This window comes from Loxodonta africana, chromosome 10 (genome assembly GCF_030014295.1).
Source record: "Loxodonta africana isolate mLoxAfr1 chromosome 10, mLoxAfr1.hap2, whole genome shotgun sequence".
Classification (NCBI taxonomy): domain Eukaryota; kingdom Metazoa; phylum Chordata; class Mammalia; order Proboscidea; family Elephantidae; genus Loxodonta; species Loxodonta africana.
The window spans coordinates 104,838,877-104,853,718 of NC_087351.1; the positions used below are offsets into that span (position 1 = coordinate 104,838,877).

Sequence of the window (14,842 nt, forward strand, 5' to 3'; positions counted from 1 at the left end):
GACATGAAGGTGGCATGAGGGAGTTTTCTGGGGTTTTAGAAGTGTTCCATGTGTTGATCTGCCTTCCAATCCCTTCTTATTGCCAGAGTCTTAAATGCTAGTGATAGCTCCTATCTCAATAAATGATTCAGTTAAACCCTAACAGTAGAATTTACCTTGATACTAATGTAAACTGAACACAAGCTTTATGGACTGAAGAGGGAATAAATAAACAGTGTTGAAGATCTAGAGAAACAGAATCATAATCTTATTGGTCTCTCCTTATCCTTGAACAAGGAAGGACCCGATAGAGGAGACTGTAAGACCGTAAAACTTTTTTTTTTTTTTTTGTGATGAACATCAAGTCCTAAGAAATCATGATTTCTGAATTCATATAGGAAACATTGCTGTTTGAAGTCATATCAAATACTTATAAGGCCAGAATAAATAGGTTTTAAATTAGACAATGCAGAGTGGTGATAATATTAAAAATAAACAAACAAGAAACCATTTTTTACTCTTGTTTTGAAGACTGTGTTCTTCTATTCCTGTTAGAGCTAATCGGAAATCTCCAAGTTTACCCTAATCTCCAAGTTTCTCCAAATCTCCAAGCTTACCCAATAATCTATAAAAGTCCTGCATGAGCACTGTTCTGGGAGACTGTGCATCTAAGTTAGATATTCCTTGCCTGGTAAGTTATTAATTTCAGCTTTGTTTTTACAAAATTGGTAGCTTTATTATCTTACGACTACTTGACAAAACGAACCAACAAACTAATAAGAAAAATATAAGAAAACTATAAAAATTCTTAAAAGAAAACATAGGAGTCTTTGTGACTTTGAGTTAGGCAATTGTTTCTTAGATATGACACCAAAACACAAAACAAAAAATAAACAAACTAGACTTCATTGAAATTAAAAATGTTTGTACTTTAGAGGATACCATCTAGAAAGTGGAAAAGAATAAATACCCCAAGGATGGGAGAAAATATTTTTAAATCTCTTATCTGATAAGGGACTTGTATCTAGAATATATAAAGTACCCCTGCAAATCAACAATAAAAAGACAAAACCCAATTTTGAAGAAATGGGCAAAGTATTTGAATTTCTCAAGAGGAGATATGCTAATGGCTAATAAACACATAGAAAGATGCTCAACATCATTACTCATCAAAACAAACAAAAAAAAACAGCTGCAGTCAAGTGTCCTAAGACTCTGACTTATACAGACCCCATGGGTGTCAAGTAGAATCGTGCTTTATAGGGTTTTCAATGCCTGAATTTTCTGAAGTATGTGGCTGGGCCTTTTTTTCCAAGGCACTTCTAGGTGGACTTCAATCTCCAACCTTTCAGTTAGTAGATGAGTGTGTTAACTCTTTGCACCACCCAAGGACTCATTAGTCATTCCCCATTGCCATTGAGTAGATTCTGACTCATAGTGACCTTATAGGACAGAGTAGAACTGCCCCATAGGGTTTCCAAGGAGCAGCTAGTGGATTTGAACTGCTGAAATTTTGGGTTAGCAGCCATAGCTCGCCGTAGCTCTTTAGGGAAACGCAAATCAAAACCACCATGAGATAATATTTCTTGCTCACTAAAAAAGCTAAAATGAAAAAGATGGGCAATAACAAGTGTTAGTGAGGATGTAGAGAAATTGGACTCCTCATACATTGCTTATGGGGATGTAAAATGGTGCGGCTGCTTTGGAAAGCAGTTTGGCATTTCCTCAAAATATTAAGACAATAGAGTTACCATATATTTGGCAATTCCACTCCTAGATATATATCCAAGAGAACTGGAAGCATATGTTCACAGAAAAACTTGTACACAAATGTTCATAGCAGCATTATAGCAAAAAAGTGGAAACAACCCAAATACCCATAAATTGATGAATGGATAAACAAAGGCCACATATTGTACGATCCATTTACATAAAATGTCCAGAGCGGGTAATTCGTGGAGACAGAAAATAAGTTAGTGATTGTCAGGGGCTGGGAATGGGAGGCAGAGGTAATGGGGAGTGACTGCTAACGGGTATGGGGTTTCTTTTCGGGGTGATGAAAATGTTCAAAAATCAGATAGTGGTTATGGTTGACAGCTCTGTGGATATACTAAAAAGCACTGAATTGTACACTTTCATATATTATGGTATATGAATTGTATCTCAATAAAGCTCTGATAAAACAATATTATTGTTGTTATAATGTCTTTTGGGAAAGTAAAACATCACTGGAATTGTAAATGAGAACATACCATGACAATCCAGAGTTTTCCTTCTTTAGGGTTGGACTGTTCCTAAGGTCCTACTTCTGTAGATCCTACAAATCTATAACCTCTTAAAGGTTTGCGGCTTTAGGATTAGTGATTTAATGAGGCATATTTTACACACCTTCTAATCCCTGGGCCACCTGTAGTGCTTAGACCAACAAAAGTCTGCATTTCTCACCTGCCTTTGTCAAGTAAACCTTTCCATGTTGGGAAACGAAAGTAATATCTGAACTATAAAAACTATGATAAGACCTCCTTATGACATCACCATGAAAGTCAGCTATTAATTCAAAAGTGTTGCCGCCATCCATTGAAAGCCATACCTAGAGGAATAAAAAGATACATCACTAAAGAGCTGCTATGTAACAGTCAGCAATTACCTATTAGCCTAATTTTCCTACATGAGAAATGTCATGTAGCATGAGAATGTCTTGTAGTCTTCCCCATATCCTCACATCTATCACGCACATATACCCAGACACACACACACAAAGGGAAGTGTATAGAATCCTTACCTACTTGATCTACTTTCTATTTCCATCTTAGAGTTTGTATGACTTTGTATGTGACAGAGCATCAGGTCTCCACAGGATGCATGGTTTACGTACAAAAGAACCATTATTCCCAGCATCTCCGAAATAGGGTTCTCTTATTTAAAGAAGGATGGAGTGTTACGTGCCTCTGGATTAGGGGGAGGGAGTTTACCCCCCTGTTGATACAAGACTTCCTGTTCTAGGCATCTAGGCAAGTTTTTTGTGTGGATGTGTCCTTTGACATTTGCAAGCAGCATGTCCCAGTTAGTACTTTTTTCTTGTTTTCAAAAGCTTTTCCTTCCCTGATTTCAGAAAGGTACTGACTTATGTTTTCCTCTAAAGAATTTTATATTTAAATTATTAACCTATCAGGAGTTGGGCTTGATGTATGTTGCAGCACGGCGATGCACTTCAGTATTTTCCATATGTAAAACCAACTCTTCCCAACCCATTTTGAATAGTTCTTTCTTCTCCCCACATCTGCAATGTCAATTTGGCCTCCACGAACATTCTAGATATGCATGGGTCTGCTTGTGCACTTTCTTTTTTATCCCGTTGGTCAATTATCATTATCCTAATTACTGTTTTCCAAGGAGTGCCTGGTGGATTTGAACTACCAACCTTTAGGTTAGTAGCCATAGCTCTTAACCACTAAGCCACCAGGGTTTCCACAATAAATGTTAGCATAGTAGAAGTCCCTCCTTAATCTTCTACCAAAATATGTCCGCTCTTCTTGGTCTTTTGTTTTCCACATACATTGCTAGAATTAACTTAAACATCATAATAAATCTTATTGGAATTTGATTATAGTTGCATTAGATCTACAGATTAATTTGAGGTAGAACTGATATCTGTAAGTCAGCAAGTTTTAACTGTCCTTTAGTACAGTTTATAATTTTTTACGTTTGGTTCTTAGAAATCATCTATAAATCCATCAGAGCCTTCTTGAGGATTTTAAATTACTGCTTCATATTTTTAAAGTTATAAGATTACTGAGTTGTTTCTTTCTGAGTCAATTTTTTTAAAACAAATTTTTCTTGAAGTCTATCGAACATACAAAAAGTACACAAATAACAAGTGTACAGTCCATGAATTATTACTAAGCATACTCTGTAACCAGATCAAGAAATGGAATATTACCAGTGTTCCAAAAGCCCTCTGTAGTAGATTCATTACAAAAAGATTCCCAGTTATCCACCTCTTCCTATATGCTCCCATCCAGAGGTGGTATACCTTGAATCATGGCTGATCTTGTGACTTGGTTTGGTCAATAAAATGTGGTGGAAGTAATAGCATCCTAGTTCCAAGCCCAGGCCTCAGGAGACCTTGCTCACTTCTGCTTCTCGTCTTGGAATACTGAACAATTCCAGGTGAACTGGCTGTTACGATAGAGAGACACAAGGCCTAGCTATAGGAGAACTGCTTAGCTATAACCAGAGGTCAGCAAACTTTTTCTATAAAGGGCCAGGTAGTGAATATTTCAGGCTTTGCAGGCCATGTAATTTCTGTTGCAGCTACTCAACTTTGTCGTAGCACAAAAGCAACCATAAGGATATGTAAATAAACAGAGGTGGTTGTGTTCCAATAAAACTTTATTTACAAAAATATACAACAGGCTAGATTTGGCCTTTAGGCCACAGTTTGCTGACCCTTGCCATATAAGCAATAATAGATGCACACTGGTTCATGCTGATCACTCTTGGAGGAATCTGTTATGCAGTAACAGCTGACACATTCTCTTTCTCCCCTCCTGGTCACTATTCCATACACCTTTCCAAAAGTAACCAGTAACCACAGAGTATTTTTGATTGTTTTTGAAATGTGTATATATGGAGTTATACAATCTATATTCTTCTATGTTTACCTTGTTTATGAGCATATTAGTTAGCTTTTGCTGAATGGCAAACCACCCCCAAAACTTAGTGGCTCCAAAAGCTAACATCTATTTCAATCACGATCTGCTTGGCCTTTTTTCTGGTCTTGAGTGGGCTTAGGTGATCTCGGTTGGAATCTTTCATGTTTCTATCTTACAACATCTTACCAGTCCGCTGGCGGCTGGCTGGTCCCAGATGGCCTCACTCATATGTTAGGAAATTGCCTCACTATAGGCTGGGAGATGGGCCATGTGTCCCTCAAAATTCGGTAAGCTAGCCTGAGTTTGTTCATACTGCAGCAGGGTTCCAAGAGCAGAATAAAAGAGAGCAAGCCCCGGTGTGCGAGCATTTTTCAAGTCCATGCTTGTGTCATTTGTAATTATTGCATTGACCAAAGCAAGTCATATGGCCAAGCCCAGAGTCAATATGTAAAGGAACTACCCAAAGGCAGAGATAAAGGGAAGTATGAATGAACTGGAAATCTTTACTGCAACAATCTACCCTATAGTGACATTCATACATGATGTTGTTGACTGCAGAAATTCATTCATTTTTGCTGCTGTGTGGTGTTCCATTTAATGAATACACATAATTTTTAATCTATTCTGCTACTGATGTACATTTAGAGTATTTCTATTTTGGCTATTAATAATGTTTCTAGTAACATTTTGTAAATATATTTTGATAAACATATACTCATTTCTTTGGGGTCTACATCTATGATTGAAGTAGTTGGATCATCCCATCCCATTGCCGTTGAGTCAATTCCGACTTGTAACAACCCTATAGGACAGAATAGAACAGCCCCATAGGGTTTCCAAGGCTGTAAATCTTTATGCAAGCAGACTGCCGCATCTTTTTCCCACAGAAAGGCTGGCGGGTTCGAACTGCCAACCTTTTGGTTAGCAGTCAGGTTCTTAACCACTACGTCACCAGGGGCCCTTAGTTGGATCATAGGGTGTGCATATAGTCACCTTTAGTGGTCACTGTCAAACAGTTTTTTGACGTATTTACACCAACTTACATAACTAACAGTATTGTTTGAGAATTCTCATTACTGCATATCCTTGCCAACACTTGGTATTGGTAGTAGTTTTTAAAATTTAGCCATTTCAGTACATGTGTATACACTGCATTGTGATATAATTTGTATTTCCCTGATTTTGAGCACAGTGTTACACCTTTTCATACGTTTTGGCCATTTGGATATTCTCTTTGTTGAAGCATCTTTTCAAGTTTTTTGCCTATTTTCTGATGGATTGTCTTTTTCTTGCTGGTTTGTAGAACTTCTTTACACAGTTAGCTTTTAAGTACTTCTTTGGAAAAATTTATTACAAATATATCCTCCCAATCTTTGGCTTCTATTTGAATTATTTTAATGATGACTTTAAGGAATAGAAGTTTCTAAATTTTAAAGTATTCCAATTCATAAATCTTTACATTTAGTGCTTTAATAGTTTTACTTCTTGTTTAAGAAATGTTTGTTTATCAATCTCATGAAGATATTCTACGTTAGCTTCTAGAAATCTAATTGCTTATCTTTCACATTTAGACCTAAAATCTATCTGGAATTGATTTTGTATATGATATGAGGTAAGAGTCAGTTTTACTTTTTCCCATATGGATATTCACCTGAAGCAGGATCATTTATCGAAAAGACTAACCTTTCTCTGTTGTGTTTTAGTGCCACTGTTAATATACATATTGAAGTCGGAGCAATTCAGAATATATATGGAATACATATAGACTATCTAATGACTGAAGATGAAATGACATCAAGGATATCATATATGAAGAAAGCAAGAGGTCATTAAAAAGACAGGAAAGAAAAAAAAGACCAAAATGGATGTCAGAAGAGACACTGAAACTTTCTCTTGAACATAGAGTAGCTAAAGTGAAAGGAAGAAAGGAAGTCAAAGAGCTGAACAGAAGATTTCAAAGGGCATTGAACACAGAGTAGCTAAAGTGAAAAGAAGAAAGGAAGTCAAAGAGCTGAACAGAAGATTTCAAAGGGTGGCTTGAGAAGACAAAGTAAAATACTATAATGACACGTGCAAAGACCTGGAGATAGAAAACCAAAAGGGAAGAACATGCTCCGCATTTCTCAAGCTGAAAGAACTGAAGAAAAAATTTAAGCCTCGGGTTGCAGTACTGAAGAATTCCACAGGGGAAGTATTAAACAACGCAGGAAGCATCAAAAGAAGATGGAAGAAATACAGAGTCACTGTACCAAAAAGAATTGGTCGACATTCGACCATTTCAGCTGGTAGCATATGATCAAGAACCAATGGTACTGAAGGAAGAGGTCCAAACTACACTGAAGGCATGGGCGAAAAACAAGTCTCCAGGAACTGATGGGATACCAATTGAGATGTTTCAACAAACTGATGCAGCACTGGAAGCACCCACTCATCTATGCCAAGAAATCTGGAAGACAGCTAGCTGGCCAGCCGACTGGAAGAGATCCATATTTGTACCCAATCCAAAGAAAGGTGATCCAAGCAAACGTGGAAATTACCGAACAATATCATTAATATCATGCAGAAGTAAAATTTTGCTGAAAATCATTCAAACATGATTGCAGCAGTACATCAACAGGGAACTACCAGAAATTCAAGCCAGATTCAGAAGAGCATGTGGAATGAAGCATGTCATTGCTGATGTCAGATGAATTCTGGCTGAAAACAGAGGATACAAGAAAAATGTTTACCTGTGTTTTATTGACTATGCAAAGGCATTCGACTGTATAGATTATAACAAATTATGGATAACATTGTGAAGAATGTAAATTCTAGAACACTTAATTGTGCTCATGAAGAACCTGTACATAGATCAAGAAGCAGTAGTTGAAACAGAAAAGGGGATACTGCATGGTTTAAAGTTAAGAAAGGTATGCGTCAGGGTTGTATACTTTCACCATACTTATTCAATCTATGTGCTGAGCAAATAATCCAAGAATCTGTACTATATGAAGGGCTCCAGTGGCTAAGAACTCAGCTCCTAACCAAAGGCCAGTAGTTCAAATCCACCAGCCACTCCTTGGAAATCCCATGGGGCAGTTCTACTCTATCCTATAGGCTCACTATGAGTTGGAATCAACTTGATGGCAACAAGAAGTTGTAAAGGATTTCATTTTACTTGGATCCATGATCAATGCCCATGGAAGCAGCAGTCAAGAAATCAAAAACACATTGCATTTGGCACATCTGCTACAAAAGGCCTCTTTGAAGTGTCAAAAAACAAAATGTCACTTTAAGGACTAAGGTGTGCTTGACCAAGCCATGGTGTTTTTAATCACCTCATACGCATGTGAAAGCTGGACAATGAATAAGGAAGGCTGAAGAGGAATTGATGCATTTGAATTATGATATTGGTGAAGAATATTGTTTTTTTTTTTTTGTCAGAAGAACAAACAGATCTGTTCTGGAGAAAGTACGGCCAGGATGCTCACAAGGATGACGAGACTTCGTTTCACATACTTTGGGTATGTTACCGGGAGGGACCAGTCCCTGAAAAAGGACATCATCTTTGGCAAAGTAGAGGGTCAGCAAAAAAGAGGAAGATCCTCAATGAGATGGATTGACACAGTGGCTGCAACAATGGGCTCAAGCATAACAATGATTGTTGTTATGGGCTGGGCGGTATTTCATCCTGTTGTACATAGGGTCGCTGTGAGTCAGAACTGATTCAACGGCACCTAACAACAACATATATAGAATATATACATGGAATATGCATACAGATAATATATGTGGATATGATTCTGTTTAACTGGTCTATTGGTGTATCCATTTTGTCTTAATTATTACAGTCCAGTTAATTTTTTTCTTTTTTCGATTGTGTTTTGGTATCATATGTAAGAAACCACTGCCTAATTCAGAGTCACAGAGATTTATTTCTATGTTTTCTTTTAAGGGTTTTATAGTTATATCGGAAAGATGCTTGATTAATCATTAAAACCAAAAAACAGTTGCTGTTGAGTCAACTTTGAACCTCCAACCTTTTAGTTAGTAGCTGAATGTGTTAACCATTTGCCTCACCAGAGACTCCTAAAGGGCATTTACCTACTGTATTAGAAAGGCTCTTGCAGAGGGGTTCCATACCCATATTTTTCTTATATGCCACAACTCAACCCTTGTAGGCCACTTTTAAGTCTCTGAACATAAATAATAGGACTTCTACTGGCCCTGCATTTATCACAAATACTTGAACTATTCAGGAAAAGGCAGAATGAACACTGAAGTTAATTACAGACCATAAGCCCAAGGGGATAATACACCAGCACCATTTACTCCCAACCTCTGAGCATTCCTGTGAGAATGTTACCTCAGATTTTGTTTTATAGACCTATTCGTTTCCAAGCTACACAACACAATTCTCAAAATTCATGTTTCACTTAACTGAGCCATTTTGTAACCTCTGTTAGACTGTTATTTTAGCTCTAGTTAATCTGTTCCTATAAGAGTTGTTCCAGTCTCTTAGCCTTCCTAAACTCCTTATGTTCAACTGTTGGTTCCATTTCTTAGCTTAGTTTTGGAAGACACCATTTAAAGCCCTTCAGCTTCAATTCCATCTATTTATTGTCCATAGTCAAAACACACAAAAATTAAAAATTTGAGGTATATCACACATTGAAAAAATTTCTGGTCTACAAGCCCTGGTGGTATAGTGGTTAAGAGCTCGGCTGCTAACCAAAAGGTCGGCAGTTCAAATCCATCAGCTGCTCCTTGGAAACTCTATGGGGCAGCTCTACTCTGTCCTACGGTGTCACTATGAGTTGGTACTGGCTTGACGGCACCTAACAACCACCACCACCACCTACTTTGTAATCATTAAGTTCAAATACAATAACTTCTTGAACGACTACTAGTTTCCAAGCCACAAGCCCTAGGAATTCCAGAATGGAAGATAATGAATGAGCCACTTTAGCAAAATGACAGGAAAGGGCTGAATAAAGTCATAGGATTCTACTGCCACTGGAGAAATTCAGAGAAAAGAAACATGTGGTGGAAACTGGGAGAAATATAAGCTCAGAAACTGCATTTAGATGGTTGCCTGTTATATATGTGAAGCACCCTAGTATGCCACTGAATAGAAGTCGTATATCTATTATAGGGGTACCAAAAATTCAAGGGTCAAAAGGAAATTGGAGGTTTAAATATTCAGTGTGAACTCTAAAAGAAGTAAAGGGAGTTTTAAGAAGAGAGCAGGGGGTATCGCCTTTACAAATACCTAAATTTTACATAGACTATGGGTGTTTGAGGAAACCCTTGTGGCATAGTGGTTAAGTGCTACAGCTGCTAACCAAAAGGTCAGCAGTTCGAATCCACCAGGTGCACCCTGGAAGCTCTATGGGGCAGTTCTACTCTGTCCTATAGGGTCGCTGTCAGTCGGGATCGACTCGATGGCAACGGGTTTGATCTGGTTTTTGAAGGAGGTTTGAAAAGGTATCTGAGTGGTGCAAGTGGTTTGTGATCTGCTGCTAACCTAAAGGTTGGTGGTTCGAATCCACCCAGCCACACCATGAGAGAAAGACCTGGAGAACTGCTTCTGTAAAGATTACAGCCAAGAAAACCCTATGGAGCAGTTCTACTCTGTAACATGTTACTGTGTGTTGGAATTGACTCAATGGCAACAAGTTATGGCTTGGTTTGTGGTTGTTAGAGAGATCCCACTGAAAATGGGAATTGACTGCTTTCATGGGGAGTCACTGCAGTGCTTTTTAGTTCTAAAGTTTCTTAATGTTTCATACTTGGTACTCTTTACTTTTCAACTGCCTGCTGCCCCATAGATGGTACAGCTATTCCTTTATCACGTTTCAGGCTATTATTGATACAGAACTGACTGAAGGTGAGGCCAAAAAATGGAGAATGTTACTAGAAGGAGCTTAATGAACCACAAAGCCAGAAAGCAAAGGCTGACAAAGACAAATATGGAAAGGCAAACATCAAGTGCTGAAGACATTGGGTTTAAGTTTTAATGGGTTATTGGCAAAATCTAAGTCACTCAGAGTTGGAAAGAAATGTAGTCAAAACTGACAAAATTCAAGATAACTGTGGTATACCGATGGCTCATCTTTATCAGCTACTGAACTAACTAAAAAGGTAGAGACTAAAGGCTGCTGCTAAGTTCAGCACAAAATACATAGTCAATGAATATTCATTGCCTTCCCACCCACTTCCACCAACCGGGTAATCCAAGAGGCTCCGTTCTTTAATTTATGTATCACCACTCATCTAAACCAGAATATGAACTTTCATGGGTACATACCTGATTACCATAAGCATATAGAAAATTACTTCGTGGATGGAATACCATTCCAACAGGAACAGAGAATGATGAAGGAAACAAGAAATTTGGGAATTTACTCTGTGAACTTAGTCGATTATTTTTTAGGACGTGCACAGAAGCAGAGGTTTCTTTCTAAAAATAGATAAAGCATGAGTAGGTCATAGAAATTTTCCCATTACTAGTAGTAGTACATTTATAATTTTTTGAGTTTCCAATTACTTGGTTTTTGATTAAGATAGGGAGGCATATGTTAACACAGCACGGAACTGAAAAGATTAGCAATCATCACTATCTCATTACTCTGCCCCTCCTCCCACAAACTCCCATTTTATAGATGATGAAAGCGAAGTTTAGGAGGTTGGATACTTTGCCTAAAGTTCTATAATAAATGGCACAGAGAGATTTACTCAGAGCCATCACTTGAACTTGGCACACAGACTCCCATGTCAATGCTACCACACCAAACTACTTTTTAAAAATATGGATACCTGGGCCTTGCCCCAATTCTATTGGATCATGATCTTAAGGGTATAGGGGCTAAACTTAGGTATTTTGGGAATGGCTCTAAGAATAATTCTAATTCACAGCTAGAGTTTAGAGCTTTTGGAATGGAAAATATAGATCGGTGGCTATTAGTTTCAATTTCTGTTCACTTAAACTAACCCCTCTATTGAACCTTAAATTTGTGTAGAACAAACTCAGTTCATATTCTCCTGGAGAATTAGCAAGAGAGAATCACTGTGCATATTTTCCATTTTCATCGAACTGAATAATGGTCCAAGGCAAGAAACCTCTTAAGTGTCCTAATCTATATCATTAATATGTCCTGAACTCTATCTTTAATCATGAATAATTTTGCTGTAGCCAATTTCATCAGGTTCTATTGCCAAAGACAACTAGAATGAAGAAATAACTTTTGCTAAGGTGAATTTTCTTTGTTGTAGGACTTGGTATCAAGAGCAGTCACCTCTGGGATATAAGGCCTACCTGGTTAGAGAAAAGGTAAATTCCATTTGACCGCTCTATGTCAACAAGAAATGTTATCACGTTGGAAGGAACGTGTCTCACTCTTCTCAAAGCGTAAGGTATGCAAGGAAACCATTCGAGGAATGGTTCCGTACTGTAAAAACAGGTGCTTGCCTACAAAGAGAAAGGAAAAGTTAGCGGCACTCTCTTCTGGGGGTATGCGTCCAGAAAGCTCTGCAAAGCTTTCTAGTATAGATTGTTTTTCTACAAGCACTGTGTAGGTCCAGATTTAACGAAACTAGGTAACTACCATTAAACCCAAGTAGAGACACCACTGGGTGCAAAGGGTGATTGTTAAGACTTTCAGTTTGCAGAACTGTCTTTTTCATTTTTTTTTTTTTTTAAGATGAATAACAATCCATGAACTCATGCCCAACAAAATTTCTTACCTTTTACAGTATTCAGTACCATACCTCACTTAGGGTCCTATTTCTGTCAAAGGTGATAGTAACATAATCAACTATAAAACACAAAGGTACAGGAAATTACAAACAGCATCTATACTTCTAAAACCAGAAGGGTTAGTGTTAATAAAATAGATGGCATAAATTAAAATTCTAGATGTACCATCAGTTAATATATACTTGAATACATTTTCTTGCAGTTATAACAGGGTATGTCTATTGTCTTAGATTGAAATTAAAAAATTTGTCTGTTTTAGGCCATTAACTAATATTAAGCAAACCTATCTTTACATATTATTTTATGTAATTTTATTTAATCTATATATGCTATCTGTTGCTATCCATAAGGTTGGCAGATAACGTTCTGATAAGGCCATCATGGGCTAATTTTTGGAAGTAGATTGCCAGGCCATTCTTCCTAGTCTGTCCTAGTCTGGAAGAGCCGCTGAAACCTCAATAGCCGCAACAATAGGCTCAAACATATTAAAGGTCATAAAGATGGCACAGGACGGGGCAACGTTTCATTCTGTTGTATATAATGTGGCCGTGAGTCAGAGCTGACTCAATAGCAACAAACAACAAAAACCAAAAAAAAACAAAAACAAACCCAGTGCCGTCGAGTCTGGCTCATAGCGACCCTATAGGACAGAGTGGAACTGCCCCATAGAGTTTCCAAGGAGCGCCTGGTGGATTTGAACTGCCAACCTTTTGGTTACCAGCCGTAGCACTTAACCACTACGGCACCAGGGCTTCCACAAACAACAACATATATACTATCTGTATTGATAAAAGCCTGTATATATGTTTAAAATTCACCTTCAAATTTTTCTCTGTTAGCAAAACATCTTTCATTATACCACAATTTTCCTTTGATGTAGTCGGCCTGTATAAATAAATAAAATTATCCATTAGGCAATACGTAGACTTATGATATAAAATAGAAAAAAAATTCAAAAACTAAAAGTGATAATTTAGACATGTGAGTCAAAGAGACAAATTGTGTGTAAATAAAAGGTTGAAGAATGAGGACAAGAAACAGAACATACATTTTGAACAACACATAAAAAGGAATAAAAAGAAATTTCACATGAATTAGATTATGTTAATAGATAATACTCCTGGTTCTCTGTACTGTCTTTCTGAAGCTACCGGGCGGGCGTTCTTACCCTTTCATTACAGCTGCAGTGGGTCACATGTTTACCGTTTCCTTGTTAGTTGCAGCTAGGCTTGAGGGGCCTTCACAGGCTCCTGACAGCAGCAAGAAGCAACAGGATTGGTACATTTCGTGCCTATTTTTCACATGTGGACATCTTTTCAATTGAAATGCGCGGGAGTTCTATATTGCAACTTTTTTTCTTTTTTCTTAGTATTTTATGACATGACAACACATGTGAAAATCAATGGCATATTAGAATCAATGAAATATGTTGTCACAAAGGTACAACTAAATCAATTTAACCTTCCAAATAGGGTAAAGTGTTGAAGGGAATACAGCCTCATCTCTTTTCATCTTCTGTTCTCTAATTTGTAATCCAGGCTAACAACAGTCACGGGGAACATAGAATGAGATGCCATAAGCGTTTAGCATAGTAAAGTGTTAGCCAGATGTCAGCCCCTGCTCTGTTCGACTGGGCAACTTTGAGAAGGGCACAATCTCAACAACCATAGCAATCCTGGGCAGAAGGCATTGAGGCCATAGCGTACGAGGAAGGGGTTGCGTTGCCTCTGAGACAGAGAGGGGCACTTCTCTGAAACAGAAAAGGAGATCCTATTTAATGATCACTGAAAACAAACTATTTTTTAAGAAAAGTTCTAACTGCAAATGCTATTACAGTAACAGGAATAATCTACATTGTAAACACATGTCTTCCTTAAACAACTTTTAGATATTTAAAGTGTCTTACCCTTTCAAAACCACAAAAGTCTGCCCTTGAAAACTGGAAGAAAAAAGAAACTTTAATTTTTGCTTGAACATCAAAAGGTGTGACAAAACATAAAATTGAAATTATACCAAAGCAAATGATTTTTTTTCTTCTTTTTTTATCACCATAGCTAGAGTTGTCATTCACTAAAACTAGTTTACACAAGGTCCTAAAGATCCGTCCCTCAGGTTTTGCCTTGTTTCACCATTTTATTAGTTTAATGTATCCCTTAATTTAATTCCAGAAAGGATTTGAGATCAAAAGCACACATTTAGATGATTTTTATGGAGGGGTTCAGGAAGTGCTCAGAAGGACGCTAAGGTTGCCACCCTCTTGGGTTTAGGAGGGAACACGCAGCCTGCTACTTTCTCCCTTGTCATTTTGTTGCCCAAGGCAGCTCGGAGATCAGGATCACATGATGCACCATCCCTGCCTCCGTCTCTGTGCTTTTTTTTTTTTTAATTATTTATTTTATTTTTGTTGGTGGTGTTGAGAATACATAGAGCAGAACATACACCAATTCAATGGTTTGTACATACACAATTC

General features: G+C 37.6%; 1 protein-coding gene across 1 annotated transcript in view; it reads right to left on the minus strand.

The window, feature by feature from the left end:
• Positions 1-14,842, minus strand: part of CATSPERB (cation channel sperm associated auxiliary subunit beta) — a 110,831-nt gene that overhangs the window by 66,105 nt on the left and 29,884 nt on the right. Inside the window, exons 9-14 of the mRNA XM_064291860.1 lie at positions 14,279-14,311; positions 13,191-13,257; positions 12,384-12,430; positions 11,932-12,084; positions 10,924-11,076; positions 2,425-2,569 (exon numbers count right to left, since the gene is read on the minus strand). Coding sequence (XP_064147930.1) covers positions 2,425-2,569; positions 10,924-11,076; positions 11,932-12,084; positions 12,384-12,430; positions 13,191-13,257; positions 14,279-14,311 — 598 coding nt within the window. The remainder of the gene's footprint in view (positions 1-2,424; positions 2,570-10,923; positions 11,077-11,931; positions 12,085-12,383; positions 12,431-13,190; positions 13,258-14,278; positions 14,312-14,842) is intronic.